General features: G+C 46.6%; 1 protein-coding gene across 2 annotated transcripts; it reads left to right on the top strand.

Annotated features, from left to right (window-relative positions):
• Positions 1-503: 503 nt before the first annotated feature.
• On the top strand, positions 504-14607 carry CHAF1B (chromatin assembly factor 1 subunit B). Of its 2 annotated transcripts, none has more exons than XM_053971505.1 (14): positions 504-524; positions 2321-2451; positions 3927-4059; positions 4180-4297; positions 4690-4793; positions 5550-5646; positions 7152-7236; positions 8215-8308; positions 9289-9358; positions 9454-9545; positions 10515-10677; positions 10917-11369; positions 12103-12194; positions 12584-14607. In XM_053971505.1, the coding sequence occupies exons 2-14, from the start codon at positions 2326-2328 to the stop codon at positions 12694-12696; spliced, it is 1740 nt and encodes a 579-aa protein (XP_053827480.1). In that variant the 5' UTR covers positions 504-524; positions 2321-2325; the 3' UTR covers positions 12697-14607. The 2 variants fall into 2 exon arrangements, with proteins under 2 accessions (XP_053827480.1, XP_053827479.1); XM_053971504.1 differs by lacking the exon at positions 504-524 and adding an exon at positions 1820-1854.
• Positions 14608-26490: the final 11883 nt, after the last annotated feature.

Raw genomic sequence — 26490 nt, forward strand, 5'->3', positions numbered from 1 at the left:
TGAGTATAATCCAGAGGGTGTTAATGGAATGGAGCTGAATTTCAGGAAGTTCTGCTGTTGGTACATGGATGGGCTTCCTTGCCTTCAGCAATTCACCGAGCACATGGACTTGCACCATCCTAAGGCAGTTCCTACTGCTGTGGAATTCCTCAGGACTTTTATAAAAATAATTTTTAAATCCCCTATTCCATACACATCCTCCTCCCTCAGCTGGAAGGAGATGGAGAAGGAAGGGGTTGGATTGATCCAGAGGTTTGTGGGTCTCTGGGGTATGGGAACTGGGGTTACGATTGATGGAGATGGATGAGGAGAGGACTGGATGTGTCAAGAATTAATTCAATAAATGGTCTCAAACACTGCCAAAGGAGGGAGTTCCCACAGGATAACTCACCTAAGACAGGCACAGCTGGCAAACAGGAAGGGGAAAGGTTTGGAATGAGCACAGCACAGGAGAAGATCCCAGTGTGCACTGGGATTCCCCGTGGGAAAAGTGCAGCCACAACACCAGGAAGGTGCCAGCCTTGGTGAGGCTGATCTGAGTGAGCTGTTTGGGCAAAAATTCCCACCATGGCAAACTGGGGGAAAAGGAAGCAACTGCTTCCACACAGGCCATGCCGAGTTGTGACGGGAAGGGCAGCCAGAGCCAGACCTCAGCCCTCTGTGAGGACAGGCTGCCACCTCTGCCATGGCTCCCTGCCCACACAGAGGTGGGGAGCACAAGGGACAGGGGGCCACAGCCCCACAGCCCATCCTGGGCTTCTCCTGCAGCCCAACACGCCCGGCTCGGGGTGTTGTTGTCCCCCATGAGGGTGGCACAGGAGGGCCCCTGTGTCCCCGAGCAGGGCGGCTCCTGCCATGGAGCACCAGGCTGGGAAGGATCTTTTCATTGTGTTGGGCCCTGGCACAACGTGGAGCCAAAGTAACCCAAAGAGAAGACTCCAGAATTCAAGGATTGTCCAGAGAGTAGGGGGACAATGACAGTGCATTCTCCCATGGGAACAGAAAGGCTGAGAGAACTGGGATTGTTCAGCCTGGAGAAGTTTTGGGGTGACCTAATTTTGGCCTTCCAGGATGTGAAGGAAGGCGACAAGAAAGATGGAGAGAGACAAATTCCAAGGACAAAGGGGAATCTCTTCAAACTAAGAGAGGCGGTTTAGATTGAATATTAGGATGAAATTATTCCCTGGGAGGGTGGGCAGGGGCTGGGATGGAATTCCCAGAGCAGCTGGGGCTGCCCCTGGATCCCTGGCAGTGCCCAAGGCCAGGTTGGACACTGGGGCTGGAGCAGCCTGGGACAGTGGGAGGTGTCCCTGCCATGGCAGGGCTGGCACTTTAAGGTCCCTTCCAACCCAAAGCATTCCATGATTCCGTGATGTAGAATTAATCTTCCCTTGTCCTCTGCTGCTCCCTCCCGTGCTGTGTGAGGCCGTGTGGGGTCTGGGGAGCTCCCAGAGCCCCGTTCGGGGCTTCAACCTCCCCTGCCCAGAGGCTCTTCTTCCCTTGGGCAAGAAGTGAAAGCAGAAGCCGTTTTCTCACAATGTAATTTGCCGTTATTATTATGTTTTTGGGAAGTTTGGAGACGCAATTACCCATTAAGACTTTTATATATTTACACCAGTCAAGCACAGCAATGCCTGTGAAATTAAAAAAAAACAAACAAAACAAAACAAACACTCTTTTGAGGAAGTGCAAGCATTGGGCTTGTTTCATTTTAGGTTTATTCTGATGTTTTTTGCGTGTTTTTTTTCCCCTCCGGCAGCCCCTGAGGGCTCCTGAGGCGGCGCGCGGGGCGGGCGCGCGCATGCGCGGGGCGGGCGAAGGCGGGAGCGCGCGGGAGCCGCGGGCGGGCCGCAGGTGAGGGTGGCGGAGGGTGGGGGGGGCACCCGAGCCGGGGGAGCCGCGCAGGGATTTGGGGTTTTGGGAATAGGACTGGGGGTCCTCGCGGTCTGGAGAGCGGGATTGAGGATCCCCGCGGCTCCGGGAGCGGCCAGCGGCGCCTCTGCCCTTCCCCTGCCCGCGCCGGGCCGCCCGTGCCCGCTCGTTGTTTGGATTCCGGGCAGGGTTGTTACCCCAAAAAAAGTTTTTCTCTCAATTTTTAAATCGATGCACAGGGCTTGACACCGCCCTCCTGCAAACCCCAAACAGGAACTTTAGCCATAACAATGACAACTTTTAGAAACAGCCTTTCTCAAAGCGTCCTGTCAATGACTGCAGTGCAATTCCAGGCTCTGCCGGCGGTGCCTGGGAAATGTGCGCAAAGTTTGGCCGCCAGAGCCAGAAGGAGCAAGAATTGATGTGGGGTTTGTTCTGTTTTCTCCAGGAAACATGAAGGTCATCACGTGTGAAATAGTGTGGCATAATAAGGAGCCGGTTTACAGCTTGGACTTCCAGCATGGGGCGGATGGGAGGATCAATCGCCTGGCCTCGGCAGGGGTGGACACAGCCGTGAGGGTGAGCTAAACCTGGAGCCTGTGGGGGGGGTTATCCAAAATACCGGCTTGGTTTCATTATCCAAAACATCGGGTTGATTCCATTATCAAAATACTTGGTTGGTTTCGTTATCCAAAATACTGGGTTGGTTTCATTATCCAAAATACTGGGTTATTGGCAGGTAGATGCCAAGGGGAGTGGCTGGTTTCAGGAAAGAGTGTAAGATTGTCTATAGAATTATAGGGTGGTTTGGGTTGGAAGGGGACTTAAAGCCCCCCCAGTGCCAGCCCTGCCATGGCAGGGACACCTCCCACTGTGCCAGGCTGTTCCAAGCCCCAGTGTCCAACCTGGCCTTGGGCACTGCCAGGGATCCAGGGGCAGCCCCAGCTGCTCTGGGAATTCCATCCCAGCCTCTCCCCACCCTCGCAGGGAACAATTTCATCCTAATATTCAATCTGAACCTACTCTCTTAGTTTGAAGCCACTTGTCATTACATACATTGTAAATTGTCTCTCTAGTAGTTTACTCCAGTTGTCTCAGATAAAACTTTTTCCTTCCTCATTGGCAAATGGACCTATTCTTCCCTGATGGTGCCTAAAGTTTCAGGGATTTTTTTATACATATTTTAAGGCTAGAAAAAATGTCAGTTTTCTTTGACATAAAATATGCTCCTTGATAGGAGGGTGGAGTGAGGTGGGGTCAGGCTCTTCTGCCATGTCCCAGTGATTCGTGGTCGCCAGAAACTGATGCCTTGTGAAGGCTGAGCTAGAGGAGAGGCTGGGCAGAGCTAAAGAATAAAGCAGGGATTTATGAAAAGGATCTCCTGCATGGATCCACCTTGGGCAGCACCAGAGCCCAGCCAGGGCTGCAGCCAAGAGGAATCAAAATGGTCCCAAAATGCACGAGCGCTCCCGGGGGCTCTCACTGGGATCAGCTCTGCTCCATTTGCACCTTGCAGTTCATTGTCCCATTCCAGCTTTAGCCCAGGCACTCCCATCCTGCTTGTTTTTCTCTCTCCAGCCCACGCTGTTTGTGCTCCTGGGCCTGAGCTTTGGATCATTTGTCCTTGGTGCCCAGCTGGAGAAGGAATTGTTTTGTCTCCTGCTCTGTGAACAGAGCTCACCATCCCTCAATACAAAGCCCAGACCCACACACTAAAGCAGCTCAGAATGTGAAACATAGAAAAGCTCAAACTTGAGGCATTACCAAGGGAAAGGAGGAGAGGAAATGGCCTCAAATTGCACCAGGGGAGGCTCAGGTTGGAGATTGGGAAAGAAAATTTCCCTGGCACAGTGGTCAGGCCTTGGGATGAGCTGCCCAGGGAGTTTTGGAGTCACTGTCTGTGGCAGTGCTCAGGAGGAGTCTGGATGTGGCCCCTGGGGACAGGGTTTGGGGTGATGCTGGTGGGGCTGGATGATCCTGGAGGTCCCTTCCCACCCTGATGAGTCTGTGCCATCCCATCTTGCCCTGGAAAGCTGTAACACTCTCCTAACTAGATCTGGAAAGTGGAGAAAGGCCCGGATGGAAAAGCCATCGTGGAGTTCCTGTCCAACCTGGCGCGCCACACCAAGGCCGTGAACGTCGTGCGCTTCTCTCCCAGCGGGGAGATCCTGGCCTCAGGAGGGGATGGTGAGAGCTGCTCCTCCTCTGTCTCTTCCAGCATCATTTTGAAGTTAAACTAAATGAAATCCACCTGAATGAGCAAAAGGGAGTGGGAAGTAAAGCTGCTTGCTCTGGTTTCTCCTACAGATGCTGTCATTTTGCTGTGGAAGCTGAATGACAGCAAAGAGCTGGAGCCGTTGGTTTTTCAGGATGAAGATGAAGCTCAGCTCAACAAGGAGAACTGGGCAGTCATCAAAACTTTGAGGTAATTTATTATTTGATGAATTTGGTGTTCTTTTCAGTGTGTTTGTGTTCTCAGTGGTTTTTTACACTTTTCAGTTTGTGTAGAATTCCAGCACTGTCTGCAATTCGTTTGCTCTGATATTAATCCCTGTTAATGGCACTCAGAAAAAGGAGGCAGAGGGACATTTTAAATAATCAGGTGGTGACAGGACAAGGAACAATGGCTTTAAGCTGAAAGAGCAGTTCCTGGCAGCTGCTGGGGTTGATGTGAGAAGAGTTGCAGAAGTGCTTGAAGCACCAGCAGAAGTTTTTATTTGCCTTTTGATATTTTTTTTAACCTAAAAATTCATAAAACTCATATTCATACATAGCTTTTAATTGTAAAATTAATAATTGGTTTCTCCTGCCTTCTAGAGGCCACTTGGAAGATGTGTATGATATTTGTTGGACCTCAGATGGAAATTACATGGCATCTGCTTCTGTGGATAACACAGCAATCATGTGGGATGTCAATAAAGGTAAGTGCTGCAGTTATCCCTTGGAATTCCAGATCTGCTGGAAGTGCCTCATGGCATTCCCCCCCCAAAAAATGAGAAACATCTTTTTTTTGTGATTGATTTTCTCGGTTTGTGAGACCCCTCTATTTGTAGTTATAAAATATTCTCAGGCCAACAGAATTTACACTTGAGGAATCTGTTCACCTTGGAGTGTTCAGGAAATAACTTCACACATTTTTTTACCCCCCAAAACTCTTGCACAAACATCCTCTATATTCCTAACTCCACTTCTTGGTGTTGTGCAGCATGGTCTGGCTCTGTTTGTGTCTTTACTTTTGAAAAACTATTTATTTACTTTGAAACTTGTCAGCTTCTGGTATTTCTTTGCAAGAAAGCAGCACTTAAATAATAGGAAAAATCCCACCTGTGGCCAGTACTCCACAGAGTATTTCTGAAACTCTCTGTGACTTTGTCTCATCAATGTTTTGGCTTTGAAACCTTCCCTTGTGGAGCATCAGTGGAGTCAGAGTGCTCCTGCTTTTCCTGATATTAATCTAATATTAATTCTAATTAATTATTAAGTTTGTAGTGAACAAACCTTAAACTGGCACTTTAAAAGCAACTTGTGCTGATATTCTTACCAGCCACCACCCAATTAACACTTTTATGTTTAAAAAATTATTCCCTATGTTTTGAAGCATTTTTTCTCCTGTTTGATGTCTGAAATGTTTGGAAACACATTGGAATTTATGATCTGAAAGCTGTTTGTAATTTCAGGACAGAAAGTTTCAATATTTAATGAGCACAAGAGTTATGTCCAAGGAGTAACCTGGGATCCTCTAGGCCAGTATATTGCAACCCTGAGTTGTGACAGGTGAGCTGTTGGTCTGAGTGTTTTTCCTGAATATTCCTCTTTCCAATAGGATGAATTAAAAGGAAGTGTGCCAGATAAACATGAGGTTTTGTTTTATTCACTTTGTTGTGTAAGCAGGTTGATGTGAAAGCAAAATGATATCTTAGTCAATTTTTTGGCTTGTGCTCAATGATTCCTGCAGTCTCTCTTAGCAGCAAATAAATTTTGTAGGAGTCTGCCTTTAGGAATTAAGTTTTGATGTTCTTGATCATTATTGATACTCTCTTAAGAGAGTGCTGCATGGTTGTGTTTATGAGCTATAAATTCATCCTTGGGGATGGAGCAGCCTGGGACAGTGGAAGGTCCCTGCTCAAGGCAGGGGTGGAATTAAATGATCCTTAAGGTCCCTTCAGCCCAAAGCATTCCATGATGATATGACTGATGGAGATGTAGTTAATTGTTTTGAATGGGGAGTTCCCACTCTTGAGGAACCCACAGTGCAGGTAGGAACAGCTTGGCAGATCCTTGTTTCATAATTCCCTTATTCCTCCATAAATCCATGTGCTGGGACTTCCCAAAGCTTGTGGAGTCCAGGCATTGTAAGGGGTTCATTGGTTCTTTAGTCATTAAAACACATCTCTCTGGTGGTGTCCTGTGAGGAGTATTTTAATTAATGGTTAATTGGTGGTCCAGATTTATATTTTGAGGTGATGAGAAGGGAGATCTTGGGGCATTTTTGGGAAACTTGGGGTGAAAGGAAGCTATTCATAGGAAAGGCTGGGAGAACTGGGATTGTTCAGCCTGGAGAGGAGAAGCTTTGGGGTGAGCTCAGTGTGGCCTTGCAGGGCCTGAAGGAGCCCCAGGAAACCTGGAGAGAGACAATTTCACAGAATCCCAGAATCACTGGGTTGGAAGAGACCTTCAAGAGCATCGAGTCAAACCCAGCCCCACACCCAGGCTTTGTTAAACACACCCAGGGATGGTGACTGCACCACCTCCCCGGGCAGCCACTCCACAACTTTATCACCTTTCTGTAAAAAACTTTTTCCTGATACCCAGCCTGTGTTTCCCTTGGTGCAGCTCGAGGCTGTGTGCTCTGGTTCTGTCAGTTCCTGGAGAAGGAGCCCAAGCCCAGCTGGCCACAGCCACCTCTCAGGAGCTGTGAGAGTGCTGAGGTCAGCCCTGAGTCTCCTTTTCTCCAGGCTGAGCACCCCCAGCTCCCTCAGGGCTGGAGGGACAGGGACAGGGAATGGCTCCCACTGCCAGAGGGCAGGGCTGGATGGGAGATTGGGAATTGGGAATTGTTCCCTGGCAGGGTGGGCAGGGGCTGGGATGGAATTCCCAGAGCAGCTGGGGCTGGCCCTGGATCCCTGACAGTGCCCAAGGCCAGCTTGGACACTGGGGCTGGAGCAGCCTGGCACAGTGGGAGGTGTCCCTGCCATGGCAGAAATGGCTGATTTTTCATGTCCCTTCCAACCCAAAGCATTCCATGATTCCCTGCTGGCTGACTCTGCTCTCCCACGCAGGGTCCTGCGAGTTTACAGCACCCAAACCAAGCGAGTGGCCTTCAATGTCACCAAGATGCCATCGGGGTCGGGCACTGAAGGAGAGGTACGGGGTTCTGCTGGGGCTGGAAACTCTGCTGGGGGCTCTTTTATCTGAACTTCCTGTTCCATGAAACCAAAGGATCAAATATTTTCCATTCAAATAATTCCTATCTTGCAGAATCATCGAGGTTGGAAGAGACCTTCACGCTCATCCACTCCCACCATCATCACCCCGAAACCACATCCCCAAAATTTCTTGCTGATGAAAGCAGCAACACAATCCTTCAGTTGTAAAAGTTAAAAATAGTGTGGAGAAAACAGTTCTTAACAGGAAAAACTTCAAACATACCTGGCAGTAGCTGGGAGTTTATTAATGGATGTGACAGTAGTTAAAATAGTAATACTATTTTAAATGTAATAGTAATAATATTTTAAAGTTAACAGCCTGGAATTTTCAGGAAGGTAGTTAGATTTTGAAGAAAAATATGAATTAGGGATAATTTAGGAAATTCTAACCCTAAGGGGGAAAACAAAGAGCTTTTTTTTCCCCCCCAAACAGCCTTAAGTGATAATAAAATAACACCTCCAGGCTGGCTATAACTTTCTTAATTCTTTCTATTCACTGCTTTTCTTTTTTGGGAAAAACATTTGTAAGAGTTTTATAGACACTGAAGAACAGGCCTGAGAGCAGGCACTTTGCCATGGGAGAAGTTCTCTTTCAACCTCTAATCCTGGGGTGAGAATGAGATGCCTGAGCAACCCTGGGTGTTAAATAATGTTGTTCTCCAGGTTATGACTATTTTTTGATGGCTGGTTTAAGGTGACAGCTCTGGGAGTGTTTTGCTTTGCAGCTCAAGAGGGATCAGGGATTATTTTTCTTAGCTGTGAAGAATTTTTAGAAAGCTTGAAGGAGCCATGGCTTTTTAAAGGTTTTATTGAAAAGTTCCATCGGGCTGGAGTGTCCAAGTGGATGTTTTGTGTCCCTGGGATGGCAGCTGGCACATTCCTGGCCTTTTCCTCACTCCTGTTTTCTGTGTTGCAGGCGAGGAGCTTTCGGATGTTTCATGATGACAGCATGAAGTCGTTCTTCCGCAGGCTCAGCTTCACTCCTGATGGCTCCTATCTGCTCACTCCAGGTGTGGGGACATCTCCTGGGACTTGGGTTCTGTCACTGAGGTTGGAAGACATTCCCAAGGTCATGGAATCCAAGCTGTGCCCCATCCCCACCTTGTCCCCAGAGCACTGAGTGCCACCTCCAGGCCTTCCTTGGACACCTGCAGGGATGGGGACTCCAGCCCTCCCTGGGCAGCCCCTGCCAAGGCCTGAGCACCCTTTCCAGGATGAAATTTTCCCAATATCCAGCCTGGCCCAGCCTGAGGCCGTTCCCTCTCCTCCTCTCCCTGTTCCCTGGAGCAGAGCCCGACCCCCCCGGCTGTCCCCTCCTGGCAGGAGCTGTGCAGAGCCACAAGGTCCCCCCTGAGCCTCCTTTGCTCCAGGCTCAGCCCCTTCCCAGCTCCCTCAGTCTGTTATATCCTAATTTGAATGTTCCTTAGTATTTCCTGCATCTCAAGGATGCTGATTTATCCCAATTAAGCCGTTCCTCATTCTCCCTATTGTAGAAAATAAAAACTCCACAATACTCTCCATTAACTAATCCACAACATCACCTTTCTCCTGTGATAAAAGTGCTATTTATGGCATTTTTGCTGAATAAATTGCAACACCAGAAGTCTTAAGATAGAAATGAAAGATAATGAGTGGGGTTTTTTTTTGACTCTGTCCTTCTCTCAGAACATTCTGCATTCAGAGTAAAAACAGCCCTGCAAGGAGGGATCACTGTGTGCCTGTCCAAACCCTGCTTTATATGTCTGGCAACATCAAAAAGCAGCTTTGAAGAGGGGAAGTGTATAAGGGAAACAAAACCAGCACTAAATAAATATTTGGGATGCCTTTTTAAGATGTATTCAGCTTTTGCCCAACTGACAAGCCTAATTCCTGGGAATTAGAATCTTTATGGAGAAGCCTAATTCCCAGGAATTGGAATGTTTGTGGACACAAGGTGTGTGCTCAGGAGCTCTCTGAGGTGATGAGTAATGTTTAAGTTTTGTTTTTGCAGCTGGCTGCGTGGAATCAGGAGAGAACGTTACAAACACCACTTATGTTTTCTCCAGAAACAATCTTAAAAGGTAGGGGCTTAGTGAGATAAAAATGTGTTTGGATTTAAAAAGAAACAATTCAAATAGTGCAAATGTGTTTTCTGAACTCCTGCCTCTCTCTGAAGGCCCGTGGGTCACCTGCCCTGTCCTGGCAAGGGCACTCTGGCTGTTCGCTGCTGTCCTGTGTACTTTGAGCTGAGAGGAGCCTCTGCTAAAGGTATGGGAAGCTTCAGGGAGTGGGAACAAATTTGGGAAAAGATGGGGCTGGTCATTATTTTATGGCCCAGCCTTTCAGCAATCCTCTGAGACAGTGCTGAGAAGCTGTTTCCTGACTCTGAGGCCCTGAGTTCACCTCAAGTCCCTCATGAGTTGCTTTTGGTAGAGTGGATTAATGTTGTTCCTTGGCTTCTCAGGCTGCAGGAACACTGTGAAATATTTTCCTTGAACTGTTAACCATTTTGTGTGCAAAAGAAATAACCTGGTTTAGCACCAGAGGAGCAATGCAGTGAAATAATTCCTGTTAGTCTCAACTGCCCACATCACAGGGACTTGGAATAGTTTGCTACAAGCACTGGTGTTTATTCAAGGAAGCAGTGCTGGTGTTACTGAGCAGAGCAGGAATTCTGAGCTGGGGACAGGATTTTGTGAAGTTGGACAAGAATTTATTTTTTATTTATTTAATCTAGCTTTATTGTGGGTCCAGGAGTGTTTATATTTTAGCAAGACTGACATTACTCAGGTGAAAAGGCAGAGCTTGGCTCCTTTCTTTAGAGGTTAAATTTGTAGTATTCCTTACAGGATTTACCTGTTCTATTTCCATCATAATTTTATATCCATGGTTTTGCAAAGGAAGGAAATGAGGGTCTGCAGTTGGTCTCCATAGCTCCTTTAAAGGGAGACTTTAATATTAAAGTTCTTATAAATATGCTGAAAAATTCCAGCTGGAAAATGGAGGGAAAAATTTACAAAACAAAACAGTAGCAATGCAGAGAGAGAAAGGTGCCATTTGTTTTTCCAACTAAGAAAATAAAGAGTCAATTTCAGACAACAGGAATGTTAAATTTTACGTTCTATGCAAGAGCTGTCTGCTCAGTGTTTATAGTGATTGATGATGTAATTTTATTTCAATGAATGGCTAAGTCTTGCAGTAAATACAAGAGAATTCTCACTGTTCATTTCTTTGCAGATGAAATCAGTCCCAAATCGCCCCCTGCCCTGTTCAACCTCCCCTATCGATTGGTGTTTGCTGTTGCTTCAGAAGATTCTGTGCTTTTTTATGACACTGAGCAGTCCTTCCCCTTTGGTTACGTCTCCAACATCCATTACCACACCCTGAGTGACATTTCATGGTAAGGAATTGTATTCCTCAGATTTATTGTGATGGGGAAATGTCCTTTTGCCATGTCCAGTTCTGCACATTTGAGTCTTGCCTTGGGTTTATATTTCATTTATGCCACACACGTGGTCACTCAGTGTCTGAGCAGCAACCCATCCCTGTTTGCTCTGTAAATCAGAGAATTATGGCTCTTGATCAGTTGGTTGAAGGAAAATCTTGGCCTTTAATGGAAAAAAAATAAATCCCAAACAGGTCCAGTGATGGGTCCTTCCTGGCCATTTCCTCCACGGACGGGTACTGCTCCTTCGTCACCTTCGAGGAGGATGAGCTGGGAGTGCCCCTGAAGGAAAAGCCCCAGATCCATGCCAGGACTCCTGGAGCAGCAGCAGACAAGAAAGCCAAGAAGAGCCAATCCCACAAAGTGATTTCCCCAGGCTCCAAGCTGGCAGAGGGGACCCCTCCCAGCAAGGATCCCCCACTGCAACCCCGAACCCCCAGCACTGCTGGGAAGGAGCTGCCTTCCACCCCTGTGGGCATCAAAACCACTCCAGTGCCATCCCCATCCACCCCTGTGGGCAGCAAAACCACTCCAGTGCCATCCTCAGAGGAGAGGAGAAGCAGCCAGGCAAGCACCCAGAGCAGCAGAGCCCCCCAGCCCAGGAGGGTCACCTTCACCACGCTGCAGTCCTGTTTCAAAACACCCAGGTGAGATTTCTGGTGCCCCTTCCACTTGTGAATACGGGGGCCAAGGCGAGCTGTGCTTGTGCTGCATTTAAAGGCTGAGCTTTGCACACAAATTCCCAGCCCTGGCACTGAGTGGAAGCTCTCTTGATGTGGAATTTCTTTGTTGTGCTGCAAATGAGAGGTAAAAATGTGGAGTTTTTAGGTTTCTGCCTGAAATGTGAGGCAGCAAATTCACCTGAGCCTTCACAACAAAAGGTGTGTGTCTTGGCCAGGAGGACTTTGATCTTCTTGGATCTCTTCCAGCTCAGAATATTCTGTGATTCTGTCTTAAGGTCCAGTTTTCTGCACAAAAATGGTACCTGAAACCTTCAGCTGCCAAGAACTGTTTAAACACCCTTCTGCCAAGGAGTATTTTAAGAAGAGTGCAAGTCTAGCCAGGCCCTCATTGTGGAACTTAAAACATTGATTAGGTGACTTCCTAAAAGATCTAATTTTTAGAAATTGCCAGTAATCCAGGTATTGATTGTACTGGGGCTCTGAGCACCCTGCTCCAGTGGAAGGTGGCCCTGCCCATGGCAGGGGGTTGGAAGTGGATAATGCTCCATTCAGCTGGTAAAAAGAAGGGAAAATGTGCAGTAAAATATGTCTGAAGTGCCTTTGCAGTTAAGTGATTCTATATGAATGAAATCTTGGAGTGGAATACTCGTGGAAGTGCTGTCTATAAAGCAATTGAACTGTTTCTGCTCTTTTAAAGGAGAATAAACTTGATTTCCTTGAAGCCAGACACCCCAACCTCTGCATATCCAGACCCAGCCCCCATCCCTCCTTCCTCAGAACAGGAACATGGTGAGTTTTTGTGGCTCTTAACACCAGCCAAGTCTCTTCCCAGTCAATTTTTTTTCCATTATAGATTTATATTGTAAAAAACTCCTCACTCTAATTACAAATTCTAGAGCTTCTTCATTGCTTTGATGTGTCTGAGAGGTGCTTTGGGCAATATGAAACGTGTTCTCCCTGCTCGGGGGCAGCTCACTGTGACTGTCCCACAGTTTTATAGCAGTGAAACCAAGGATAAATTCATGGGTGTGATGTTCTCCAGCTTTTAAAGACTTTTGTACTTCCAGTTATCCTTGTTGCAGGTGCAGGAAGGACTCTCTCAGACCACGCTTGGTTTTTTTTTTTTTTTTTAATCTGAATTTATTCATTTGAAATTATTTTCTTATCTGCTCTTCCAGAGAAGCCATTGCCATCTGATGAGAGCCTCCAAGCTCCCCCAGCACCAAAACGTGCCAGGACTGAGGAATTGTCCCTTCCTGGAGACCAAACCACCTGTGAGTCCAACAAATAAAGGCTGGGCAGACCCCTCACAGCCTGAAGTCAAAGCAGCCATGTCTGAGTGCATTTCTTTCTGCAAAAATTCAATCCTCAATTCCCAGTCCAAGCTCCCTGTGCATGTTTGATGTAGAAACATCAACATTTCTGTGAAGAAACTGCCAGTAGAAGACCCAGGTTTCAGGAATGTGGTTCTGCAGCAGGAGAAATAGTTGGGAAGTGATGTCAAGATTAAGGAAATCAGGGAAGTCTGGGGATTAAAAATCCAGCCAGTAAGCTGTGAGTCTCCATCACGGTCCCCAAATCCATGTTTAGGAAAGCATTATGTCTTCCAGTAACTGTCTGGCAAAAAGAATTGAATGCATTCATAAGATTTGATGTGGTTCAAGATCTAAAAAAAGAGGAAATTGTGTCATTCCAGCATTTTGGTTTATTTCTGGTGTCCAATGATGCTCCCCAGTAGCTGTGGGGTGGAGCTGATTCACTCTGAACACAGCAGCAAAGCTCAGGACTGGGATGTGGAAGCAGAAATGGGAAGATTTAACTGCAAGAAACAAGAAAGCAAAAGGAAGAAATCCTCTGAAGAGCTGCTGGAAGAATGAAACAGCAGAAAGTTCTTCTTGTTTAATTTCTGGACTTAAAAAAGAAATGCAGGTGTGAAATTTTCCTGAGGCAGCAGGATTTGAGTGTGTAAATGAAATTTCCCCTTTCCTTTTTCCCCAACTTAACTCCCTTAGCCAATAAAACACAATCCAGTGGATGGGAAACTTCTACACCTAAAATTTCTTTTTAGCAGTTCATACTTCATAAAAGCAGAAATACAAATGTTCCAGAAGTGACTCACAAAGGTCTCACAGGGAGGAAATATTAACAAACACCTCTGTCAGTCCTTCAGGCAAATGAACTCTTGCCTCCAATTAAATTTCAATGAATAATAAACAAAAAGTTGTAGGAAACTTGGTGGGAGATCATTGTTTTCTCACTGTGATGAGGATGGATTTTCATTAGACTTAATTAAAGCTGGGTTTTCTTCTAGTGAAGAATTGCAGAGAGATAATTCTTATATTTTTTGGGTTTCAAGTGGATTTTGCAATTTTTCAGATGGGTTTCAAACGGAATTTGCAATTTTTTAGATTGGTTTCAAGTGGATTTTGCAATTTTTCAGATGGGTTTCAAATAGAATTTGCAATTTTTCAGATTAATTTCAAGTGGATTTTGCAATTTTTCAGGTGGGTTTCAAATAGAATTTGCAATTTTTCAGATGGGTTTCAGGTGGATTTTGCAGTTTTTTAGATGGGCTTCATTTCAAATAGAATTTGCAGTTTTTCTAATGGGTTTCAGGTGGATTTTGCAATTTTTTCAGATGGGTTTCATTTCAAATAGAATTTATATTTTTTAGATAGGTTTCAGGTGGATTTTGCAATTTTTTCAGATTGGTTTCATTTCAAATAGAATTTACATTTTTTTAGATAGGTTTTAAGTGGATTTTGAATTTTTTCAGATGGGTTTAAAATAGAACTAGTGATTTTTCAGATGGGTTTCAAACAGATTTTCTAACTTTTTAGCTGAGTGAGGATTCATGATTGTCTTGCTCCTGAAAAGACTTTTTGCTGTGTAATAATGGTTAATTTTTAAACAGCCAGACCTTGTGCTCCTGTGCTGTTGAAGTTTTAATTTTTAGCCACCCAGCTGTCAATATTAATTTCTCTTGTCATTAATTAACCACTGCCTTCTGATCAAAATTTGCTTGATCCTTGCCCATGGATTCCAGACAGACTCTGCATTTTGTCTGCACATGAACTTTGTTAGCAAATAAAGAAATAAATATAATAGATAAAAATAGAAATAAATACTATATTAAAATAAATAGAATATAAAACATAAATACCATCAAATTAATAACAAAAAAAAAAAGACCTTTCAGGGATCTCTGGGTGTTTTCTGCTCTGGCAGTTGCAGGATCCTGAAGAAGGGGCAGATGAATTTTGTGCTAACAAAATGTCAGGAATTAAATGACATCAGGGATGTGATTCCACCACTTCCCTGGGCATCCTTCCTTTGCCAGGAACAAATTTTTCCTGATTTTTTTCCTAAACTAACCACAGCCCTCGAGTGCCCAGCACAGGGAATTTTTGTCAGTCCCAAATCTCTCAAGTGCTCCCTGTGAAAAATGGAAATGGTGGAACTGAGGCAGGTGTGAGATGTTCCTGCCCTGTGGGAGCTCCTGATTTTCTCTGGCCACGTGGAAATTGTTGAAGAGGAGGAGGGGTGTCCGTGGAAATGGAGGTGGCTGGGAGAGGAGAAGGGACAGGAGTGGCTGAGTTGGAGCTGGGATGTGCAGAGGGGCTGCAGAAGGAGACAAAATGAGTTTGAGGAGAAGCAGTGGGGTGAGAGGGGAGCTGAGAGGGAGTTGGGTGTCTTTGGGAATTCCTGTGCAGGACCCTGAGCCCAGCGAGGATCCTTTCCCAAGATCAACTCATTTCCCAGGCTGGGTTTTACTTGAGGGTTTTTTTGTGGATTTTTTTCCCCTCTCTGGGATGAGGAGGCTCTTTGATTTGTTTTTTTTTTTCCCCACAAAATTCTAATTTCTTACTCTCCTGCCAGCAGGTGACAGCATTCTCTAAAGCAAAGCAAACCGAGCAGAAACTTCCCTCTGAGCAGAAACTGCAAACTGAGCAGAAACTCCAGACTTCATCCTCCCAGACATTTTTCATCCTCTTTATTTTTGTTCTACAACCTGATAATTTCAGGCTTCTTTCCACGTGCTGAAGAAGCAAAAAGGGTTTTAGAGGGAGGAGGAAAACAGAGCAGGATGACTTCAGTCATGAACAGAGCACGGCCTCTCCTACTCAGTGAATCCAGAGGCTTTTCCAGGAGGAATTGGCACCACGGAGGGTCCAAGCAGCAGATCTTGGATTAGCCATGGGCTGAGGGGACACAGATTGCCAGGACTGCACATCCAGCAGAACCTGTGGATGTGGGAACAACCCACAGAGCTCCTGGCAGCCTTTATGGAGAGACTGGCATGGATTTGGGCTTTGGGAGAAAAGTCCACCAAGGGAAGAGCGTTCAGCGCCTGGAGGAGGTGACAGGAGAGGAGGGGTGACAGGACAAGGAGGAGTGGTTTGGGATGACAGAGTGGGGTTAGGTTGGATAAAGGGAAGGAATTGTTCCCTGGGAGGGTGGGCAGGGCCTGGCACAGGGTGCCCAGAGCAGCTGGGGCTGCCCCTGGATCCCTGGCAGTGCCTTGTGCAGGCTGCCCTAGAGGGGAGGCTGGACAGAGCTAAAGAACAAAGCAGGGATTTATTAAAGGATCTCCTCCATGGATCCACCTTGGGCAGCAGCAGAGCCCAGCCAGGGCTGCACCCAAGAGGAACCAAAATGGTCCCAAAATGCACGAGCGCTCCCGGGGGCTCTCACTGGGATCAGCTCTGCTCCATTTGCACCTTGCAGTTCATTGTCCCATTCCAGCTTTAGCCCAGGCACTCCCATCCTGCTTGTTTTTCTCTCTCCAGCCCACGCTGTTTGTGCTCCTGGGCCTGAGCTTTGGATCATTTGTCCTTGGTGCCCAGCTGGAGCAGGAATTGTTTTGTCTCCCTGCTCTGTGCACAGAGCTCACCACCCACAATACAAAGCTCAGACTCACACACTAAAGCAGCTCAGAATGTGAAACATAGAAAAGCTCAAACCTGAGGCATCCCTGGCAGTGCCCAAGGCCAGGCAGGACAGGACTTGGAGCAGCCTGGGACAGTGAGAGGTGTCCCTGCAATGGCAGGAGGTGGAGTTGGATGATTTTTAAGGTTTCTCCCATCCCAAACCCCTCTTCCTTCCCAGGTATTTTTCCCTGCTCATTCCAGATGTTCCTGCTCAGATCTCTCAGCCCTCACTCAGCAGTGCTTTTACCAATCATTTCCAAAGTCAAATCCCAACATTTGGTCCCGATTATCCCTCTCCCTGAGCAGCCCCAACCCCACACAGCAGCTCTGTTCTTCCTCAGGTGTGGGATTTTGAGATGCTGCCATTCGCCTTCCAAGGGGATCTGACAGAGCTGCAGAGAGATGGGACTGGGGGTGCTGAGGCTGCTCCTCCTTCCCAGTCCCTGTGGGAGAAGCTTTTCCATGCTCATCATCTTGGAGTCTCCCTGCAGGTGCTCCAACCCCAGCAGAAAAGCTGGAATGGGCAAAAAAAGGCCAATGGCTCCTGGCCTGGATGAGGAGTGGTGTGGCCAGCAGGAGCAGGGAGCTCATTCTGCCCCTGTGCCTGGCACAGGTGAGGGCACACCTCGAGTGCTGTGCCCAGCTCTGGCCCCTCAGTTTGGGAAGGTCATGGAGGGGCTGGAGCACATCCAGAGGGGGCAGCGAGGCTGGAGAGGGGCTGGGAACACAAACCCTGTGAGGAACCACTGAGGGAGCTGGGGGTGCTCAGCCTGGAGAAAAGGAGACTCAGGGCTGACCTCAGCACTCTCACAGCTCCTGAGAGGTGGCTGTGGCCAGCTGGGCTTGGGCTCCTTCTCCAGGAACTGACAGAACCAGAGCACACAGCCTCGAGCTGCACCAAGGGAAACACAGGTTGGATATCAGGAAAAAGTTTTTTACAGAAAGGTTGATAAAGTTGTGGAGTGGCTGCCCGGGGAGGTGGTGCAGTCACCATCCCTGGGTGTGTTTAACAAAGCCTGGATGTGGCACTGGGTGCCAGGGCTGAGCTGAGGTGTTGGGGCTGGGTTGGACTCGATGCTCTTGAAGGTCTCTTCCAACCCAGGGATTCTGGGATTCTGTGAGTTCTGTGAATTTTGTGCATTGCTCTGCACAATCCCTGACAGGAGGGGCAGTGAGGTGGGGGTCGGGCTCTGCTGTCGTTTCCCAAGGGAAAGGAGGAGAGGGAAAGGCCTGAAATTTAGGAATGACCTTGAGATGCTTGAGCACATCCAGAGGAGGCAACGAGGCTGGGGAGGGGCTGGGAACACAAACCCTGTGAGGAACCACTGAGGGAGCTGGGGGTGCTCAGCCTGGAGAAAAGGAGACCCAGGGCTGACCTCAGCACTCTCACAGCTCCTGAGAGGTGCCTGTGGCCAGCTGGGCTTGGGCTCCTTCTCCAGGAACTGACAGAACCAGAGCACACAGCCTCGAGGTTGGGTATCAGGAAAAAGTTTTTACAGAAAGGTGATAAAGTTGTGGAGTGGCTGCCCGGGGAGGTGGTGCAGTCACCATCCCTGGGTGTGTTTAACAAAGCCTGGATGTGGCACTGGGTGCCAGGGCTGAGCTGAGGTGTTGGGGCTGGGTTGATGATCTTGGAGGTCTCTTCCAACCCAGTGATTCTGTGAATTCTATGAACTGGGAGCAGTTTTCCCTCCTGTGGCTGCCAAACTTCCAGCCCAGGGATGTTGGTATTGCTGAGGTTCCTGCTGATTATTCTCTCAGCTGAAAAATCCCAGGAAAAGCCCTGGCCCTGAGGCCTCCAGGCCTGCAACCCGAGAGGATTTGCCTCTCAGAGCATGAAAAATTAAAAAAATTCACAGATTTCTTTCTGTCTGGAAACTGGGTATAAATTGGGGCTCTTCCAGTGCCTGGGAAAACCTGATCCTGGTGCTTCTGAAAGGAGAGGAGCCTGTTTGTGTCTTTCAAGTTGTTACCATCTTTTCTGAGAGGGCTGAACTCCCCACATCTTCCTCTTTGTGCTCCAATTATTTGTCCACTCAGAATGTTTTCCTTGCTGAGAGTTGAACCAGGAAAGCTTCGTTTTGAAGGGAATTATTTCTCTGTGCATTTTTCCTCCTCATGATTTGAGTTTTAAGCACAATAATGCTAAATTTTGATGCTAAATAATGTCAGGTTTTGTCTCAGCATAAACTTCTCCCCTTCAGCCACCAAAAGTAAATAAATAAGCTGGGCAGGAGTTCTTGTTTTGATTTCTGCCGAGCTGAAATAAGGAATTTTGAAGTGTTGTTTGCTGAAGGAAATGGAAATGAGCCAGGTTGGAATGGGAATGGCTGTGGGATCTCTGCCTGTTCAATTGATCTCCTTCAAAATGATACTTTGAGCTCCCTGAGTGCTCCTTCTGCAAGGCAGGAGCTGCAGGAGCCTCTGGATATTTTTGTTTTCCCTTTTCCAGTGGGGTTGCACCAGCTGGATATGCTTAAAAATAAATAGCAGGGCAGGAGAGGAGGTGTTGGCTGTCTGCTCCAATATTCCAAATTTGAAATCCCTAAAAAATCTGCATCTCTGCTGTGGGATGGATTATTAGAAGAAGGGAAAATTGACAGCCAGGAACAGCCACATCACAGTTCCTTGAAGAGCAAAAAACACTTTCCTGCTGCAGTATTTTACTGGATAAAATATGTCATTCTGAGCAGAGAGTACAGGAAAAAGATGGGTTATTGTCCATGGTAATTGTTCCTTGGAATGGGAAATCCAGTGTAGTGGCAAAGGGTGGGCATAAAACAACTGCACTTTATGCCCAGGCAGGGGTTTCCACCAAAAAAAAAAATTGGAGAACTTTGCCAGGACCTGAGATGTGCTGGTTCCTGGAGCAGGGGTGGGTGGTAAATTCACCATTGCTTCTGTTCACTCTCAGCTTCCCAGAAGGAGAGAAGAAATTTTCCAAATAAATCACAGAACCATGGAATGGTTTGGTTTGGAAGATACCTCAAAGCCCATCCAGCGCCATGGCAGGGACACTTCCACTGTCCCAGGCTGCTCCAACCTGGCCTTGGGCATTTCCAGGGATCCAGGAGCAGCCCCAGGTGCTCTGATGTGGCTGTGGGAGTTCCTTTCCTTGGATTTTTCTTGTCAATGTAGAAGAATTTATGTGATACTGCACAGAAGGGTTTATAAGAGAAAATATAATAAAATGACTGAAAATCACAAATGATTATAGTAGTCAGGATAAAGTAATTCAAGAGTCGGAGCATTAAAATTTCACTTTCAAGCCATGTCAAATATGAAGATTATTGAAACTGATTCCTTGTCCTTTTTTCTTCCTTCTCGTTTCTGCAGGAAGAGGGGATTTTCACTTCTAGAATTTCTGCTTGGATAACTCAAGATAAATTTTGCAGTGAGGTTTTCAATATGATCTCTGAATCCCCGAGGGTAAGGAGCACGGTCAGAGGTGTGGTTTCACCTTACCCACTGCACACACGTTCTTGCTATAAAAATAATTACTCTAATTATATCCTGCAATAGTGACAACTTCCATCATTGTCTCTGAGTTTTACCAGCAGGATCCAGGTGGAAAATGCTTTCTGATGAATAAATTCGGGCTCGTGCCTGAGCCTTTGCTGGGAGCAGCCACATGATGGCAACATTGCTCATCTTTAACTTCGGTCATGGAAGCAGCTCCTGGAGCTGGGCCTTGGCTCAGAACGAGGAGTGGAGTTCTGCAGATCTCTGGGGTTTCGAGGAAACTTTTCTTTCATGGTTTGACTTGGACAGGGACGTTTCCCAAGGGATGGAGTGATGGGAAAAGGAGGAATGGCTTTAGGCTGAGGGAGGCAGGGATGGATGGGATTTTGGGAGGAAATTCTTTATTATGAGGGTGGTTAAGCACAGGTTGACCAAGGAGGTTTTGGACTTCCCATCCCTGGCAGTGCCCAAGGCCAGGTTGGACACTGGGGCTGGAGCAGCCTGGCACAGTGGGAGGTATCCCTGCCATGGCAGGGGTGGCACTGGGTGGGATTTGAGGTCCATTCCACCCCAACCATTCCAAGATTCCATGAAATCAAACCATTATGAGACACTACGTGGCTCTCAGCTCAACACGGGCAGGTTTTCAAGAGGCAGGAGGAGAAAATGCCACTTTCCTCTTCTTTTTTCCCTCCTTTTTTGCTTTTTTTCCCCCTTTTATGAGCTGCAGTGGAACCTGTAAAAGGCTTTTCCCCAGTGACAACCAAGCAATTCCTGAACTGGTGCAGCTCTGAAACAGGAGAACAGGATCTGGCACAGCTGAAGGAGCTCAACCAAGTTCAAGCAAGATCTTCTCAGATCTTGGACATGATAAATCGGGGCAAGTTTTGGTAGAGACTGGAAGAAAAATGTGTCCTTTCAGCCAAAGTAACTCTTATCCCGACAAACATTTTACTGGATTGTTATTTGAATGAATATTTAATATAAAACATGCAACTTGCTCTAATAAGAGCACATTCATAATTTTGAGCAAGCGAGCCCTGTCCAAAATTCCCTTGGCTTTGCTCTGGGTAAGGAATAACTTAAGAAGGAAATGTTGGACTGCAGCTACTCTTGGCTGAAGGACACAGTACAGCAGGAACAGCTGTGGAAGCAGATTTACTGCAAGAAGTGAGGCTGCTAACATCCTGACAGTACTTTGATTTTCCTTCTGGCTTTTTTTTTTTTTAATGAAAAAGTCCAATATAGAGTTTATGACTTTTCATACAGTTATTTATTTTAGGAATAAGAGAGCTGCCAAACACAGCAGGTAGTTAATACCCAATTCAGACTGTGTTTAAATAGGGAAGGAGCTATTGGCTGCATCCTCTGGGATTCTGTGATTAACCCACAGGGAGCTGGAGGTGGCTTTTTCCAGAGGCTTTCAGGTGAAACAGGAGTGAGACTTGGCTCCCTTGGAGAGAAGTTGGAATCAGATGTAGCAGATAATTCAGCTCATCCTGAAATGATTTCTCTACTGAAATGAGCTTTTCCTTTGGACAGGGGAGATGGAGCTGCTGGAGATAACCTGGAGCTGGGATGGAGATTCAGTCTCTGCTTCTGTTCCAGACATGGATCTTTCCTGGTGAGGGTGGTGAAGGTTCTGGAGAGTCAGTCCTGTGAGAAGCAGCTGAAGGAGGTGGGGAAAGGGGCTGAGCCTGGAGCAAAGGAGGCTCAGGGGGGACCTTGTGGCTCTGCACAGCTCCTGCCAGGAGGGCACAGCCGGGGGGGTCGGGCTCTGCTCCCAGGGAACAGGGACAGGAGGAGAGGGAACGGCCTCAGGCTGGGCCAGGGCAGGCTCAGCTTGGCCAGCAGCAGGAATTTCCCCATGGAAAGGGTGATCAGGCCAATTTCCAGATTCTTCATCCTCAACTTCCTTTCAAGAGTGAGTGGGCTTAAAATGATCTGACTTTGAAAACATGATGTAACCCAAATCTGGTGTTATTTTATCTGATCTTTACCATGTGTTTCACAGAATCATCCAGGTTGGAAGAGACCTTCAAGATCATCCACCCCTCCCATGGCAGGGACACCTTCCACTGTCCCAGGCTGCTCCAAACCCCAATGTCCAACCTGGCCTTGGGCACTGCCAGGGATCCAGGGGCAGCCACAATCTCCCCCAAGCCCTTTAGTCCTAACTCTGATTTTCAAGGCTTATTGATGCTTCTGAACTTTCGCTCTCTGTGTTTTCCATGGAATGATAAAATGTGACCAAATGAAACAAAGGGGCAGCTCAGGGCAGGGTGGAAGGCTGGGATTGCTCTGTCCATGAGCCCATTTCTCCCACAGAGAGCCATGAAAAGCAGCTGAGGTTCATTAGCAAGGCAGCCTAATTGGGCTGGAATTGCCAGGGACAGTAGTAGTGGTGATAGCCCCAGCCTGGATGGATTTGAGAGCACCCCTGGTGATCAATACCAGTGATTATGACATTTCAGAAATAAAATTGCTTGTCCTTGACTCCAGTGGAAGGGAGAACTCCCTCACACATCCCACGGGTTGCAGCTGCTCTGCTCAATACCAAACACTTTGTGAAATGGCCAACAAAAGCCTTTCCTTGCCACCCCATCCCTCTGAGGGGGCAAAATCCCCCTGACTTTGATTCTCTTTGCTCTGGAGGCCTTTTAGTTAAAAGCTCTCTAATAGATTTGGGAGTATTGACAGTAATAATGAGCTTATGGGTGAAATTGTGACCTCAGGGAAGTCAATGGAGCTGGATTTCCAGCATTTTAAATATCCACACATCTATATGAAGTCTGTACATGTGCTCTCAACAGGTCAGATCTCTGCATTGATTCACTCCACTTTCCAACAGTTTGCTTACCAAACATCTTTGAAGTGTGAGCTAATGAAATTAATGTATTTTTCTCCTGCTTAAAGCAGAAAATAAAATTAACCACCTTTTCCCCCAGGAAAAAGGAGGGAGGTTGGGTCTGTCCTGCCTTTCTTGTCCATAAAGCGTTTTAAACCCATTCAGATGTTTGAGTTTATGGGAAGCTGTCTGAAGAACTGTCAGGATTCTCAGTGAAGGGTTTAAACGTGACTTCTGATGCCATGGGCTGAAGATTTGGAAAGGATGATCTGAATGAAGTTGGGAATCAACACGTCCAGGTGCCCCTTTGGTGATGAGAACAGGGAATGTGGGGACCAAGCTGTATTTGTCATTTTTAAGAAAAAAGTGAAAAAGAGCATTGATGTTACATGGCAACATGTAACATCAATCTTTGATCTATTTTAGTAGATCAAAGAAGGAAAGAAAAAAGGGGCGAAAGAAGAAAGAGAAGGAAAGGAAAGGAAAGGAAAGGAAAGGAAAGGAAAGGAAAGGAAAGGAAAGGAAAGGAAAGGAAAGGAAAGGAAAGGAAAGGAAAGGAAAGGAAAGGAAAGGAAAGGAAAGGAAAGGAAAGGAAAGGAAAGGAAAGGAAAGGAAAGGAAAGGAAAGGAAAGGAAAGGAAAGGAAAGGGGAGAGGAGAAAGGAAGGAAGGAAGGAAGGAAGGAAGGAAGGAAGGAAGGAAGGAAGGAAGGAAGGAAGGAAGGAAGGAAGGAAGGAAGGAAGGAAGGAAGGAAGGAAGGAAGGAAGGAAGGAAGGAAGGAAGGAAGGAAGGAAGGAAGGAAGGAAGGAAGGAAGGAAGGAAGGAAGGAAGGAAGGAAGGAAGGAAGGAAGGAAGGAAGGAAAAGAAAAGAAAAGAAAAGAAAAGAAAAGAAAAGAAAAGAAAAGAAAAGAAAAGAAAAGAAAAGAAAAGAAAAGAAAAGAAAAGAAAAGAGAAAAGAAAAGAAAAGAAAAGAAAAGAAAAGAAAAGAAAAGAAAAGAAAAGAAAAGAAAAGAAAAGAAACAGACACTTGATGCCAGTTTTAGCATGGAGCAAGATCCACTGGTTCACAGCTCTGTGGAAGAGACCATTTCCCTCTTATTTTACATCCAAGAACTTCCAGGTATTTTTGCCAGGACTTTATAAACTGTTCCTGCTGCTGTCACATATTGTGCCTGGCTGGGGATTGCTGCAGTAAGAACAGCCCTACACAGGAGTATTCCCACCACACCAAAGCCTGGCAAGTGAATGAATTTATCAATAGATGGCAACCACCCCCCTAATGACCCAGAGCCCATTTCCTCCCTTGGAACTGTGCTCCAGCATTCATGGCTGTCCAAAGCCCTGCCTCAGGTTGATATCCAATCACTTGGCAGCATCTCTTAGAATGGAAACGCAGGAAAAGCCCAAGGTTTTGACCACCTCCACTGGGCTGAAAAAAGCATCCCAGAAATCCATAATGGACCATGAACAGTTTGTCTCCATCTTCTCTAAGAAGCCTTTGTGCAGTTTGTGTCCATTCCCTGCACCTCAGGGTGTCTCTGAGATGTTTGCAGGGTCATTGATCACAGAATTTGGGCTGGGGGGGACCTTAAAGATCATCCAGTTGTAACCTCCTGCCATGGGCAGGGACACCTTCCACTGGTGTCCAGCCCTGTCCCAGCCCAGGGAGGAGCTGGAGCTGCTGCAGAGAGCCCAGAGGAGGCTCCAGGATGAGCAGAGGGCTGGAGCAGCTCTGCTGGGAGGAAAGGCTGGCACAGCTGGCATTGTTCACCTGCACAGGAGAAGCTTTGGGCTGAGCTCAGGGTGGCCTTGCAGGGCCTGGAGGAGCCCCAGGAAAGCTGGAGAGAGACAATTTCCAGGGGATGCAGGGACAGGACCCAGGGAATGGCCTCAAAGTGACAAGAAAGTAGGGTTAGATGGGAGATTGGGCAGGAATTGTTCCCTGGCAGGGTGGGCAGGGGCTGGGATGGAATTGCCAGAGCAGCTGGGGCTGCCCCTGGATCCCTGGCAGTGCCCAAGGCCAGGTTGGACACTGGGGTTTGAGCAGCCTGGCACAGTGGGAGGTGTCCCTGCCATGGCAGGGGTGGCACTGGTTGAGCTTTGAGGTCCCTTCCAACCCAAACAATTCTGGGATTCTGGGATTCTATGAATCTGTGCACACCAGGCTGCTCCAAGCCCCAATGTCCAACCTGGCCTTGGGCACTGCCAGGGATCCAGGGGCAGCCCCAGCTGCTCTGGGAATTCCATCCCAGCCCCTGCCCACCCTGCCAGGGAACAATTCCCAATTCCTAATATCCCATCCATCCCTGCCATCCTTCAGTTTAAAGCCATTCCCCTTGACCTATCACCACAAAAAACCAAAGTCGGGTCCCAGATCACTTTTATTATTTTTTGGTCTCAGCAAATTGCTTAGAAGTCCCATTTATTTTTGAAAACAGTGGTGATGGTAACATGAATCAGTGCTGAAAACTCCCTGTCCCAGTCCAAATCAACATGAAGCCAAAGGCAATGGTGGTCAACCACAAAAAGGAAGGTTCAGAGTAGAACCAGGGGAAATATTGAAAATCTCCCAGCTCTGGAGGCGACACAAGGTGACAATATAATTGCAAACAGATTTTTCTTTTTGCCAGATGAAGAATTGTTGCCTCACAGGTCTTGGAATTACTTTTTTTTTTTTTTTTTAGTGTCTTGATCCATCTGTTGAAAGTGGGAGACCTATAAATTTCTGGTTTAAGAGAAATCCATTGATTCTCTTTTTTGCCATAATTTTATATCCTAATAATATGTGTGCCTGGCACTTTGCTGTAATGTAAAATGGAGAGGGCTGGGCTTCCTTGCTCATTATTTTGATTTCTGATTGTTTGAATGCACTGTGGAACGATGGAATTTTGTGAGGATTTTAGAAGGAAATGTCTGGATTTGGTACTTCTGGCGAGCAGTGGTCACAGTCCATGGAGGGTGCCTTGTGCCCCAATGGAAGTTCCCCAGAAATCGCTGGAGGGGATGGAAATATCCTTGCCAACCCTAATGCACCTTCAGGCACAAAATACCAGCATTCATCCTAGGAAATGAGCACATTTCATTACATGGCATTTATGAAATAGGATTCTAGAAACTGTTTTTCCACTCCCTATAATGCACAGATTGTGCAGAATGCTAAATCTGCTCAAAAGCTAAAAATGACAAATTCTGAGACTTTTTAATTTTAATTTTTAAAGCATATTTAATATCAAATGTCTGGTTCCATTCTATTCCTGACATTTGTCAGAAATCCAATTCTGAGCCACTGAGAGGGTTTGTTAACCTTGTGATGCATTTCAAAAAATGTGCTGAAATTTTATTTTGATCGGGTCAAAACATTGTAATATAACTTCAAATATTGGCTGTAACAGGCTGCCAAATACATCTGTCACAGCGCCATTGAAATTCATATTTCAAGGGACTGCAAAAAAACAAACAAAAAGTTTAGTGAAAGCAAAATTAATACCTTGTCATGATGAAACGTTCATGAATTATGGAAATGAGGAACCGAGCAGGCAATCAGTGCTGGAAATCACTGTGTATCCCCAAGAAATTCCAGGTTTCAGGGAAAACTGTCTTTTTTCGGGAAGAAACAAAGCGATGTGGCCAGGTCTGCTTCACAGGGCACCGACTCCAAACCAAACCATTATTTTTAACAGAATTACCCTTGAATTACCTGCCTGCAAAGCCGTGATGGGAGGTAGACAGGAATGTGCTGCCTTGGGAATATCTCAGCCTCCTTTGCCTTTATTTCCCAGGTTTTGCAGGCAGCAGTTCCGCATCCACATCCTTTCCTCCTCCGTGAAGAAAAGGAAGGAATAAACA

Source organism: Vidua macroura, chromosome 2 (assembly GCF_024509145.1).
Source record: "Vidua macroura isolate BioBank_ID:100142 chromosome 2, ASM2450914v1, whole genome shotgun sequence".
NCBI classification, from domain to species: Eukaryota; Metazoa; Chordata; class Aves; order Passeriformes; family Viduidae; genus Vidua; species Vidua macroura.

Bases quoted from the DNA above. Each gene is read 5' to 3' on its own strand.
- CHAF1B (XM_053971505.1), top strand. From the start codon at position 2,326: ATGAAGGTCATCACGTGTGAAATAGTGTGGCATAATAAGGAGCCGGTT. The intron at 4,060-4,179 runs GTGAGAGCTGCT...TTTCTCCTACAG, and splicing joins CCTGGCCTCAGGAGGGGATG to ATGCTGTCATTTTGCTGTGG. The intron at 12,195-12,583 runs GTGAGTTTTTGT...CTGCTCTTCCAG, and splicing joins TTCCTCAGAACAGGAACATG to AGAAGCCATTGCCATCTGAT.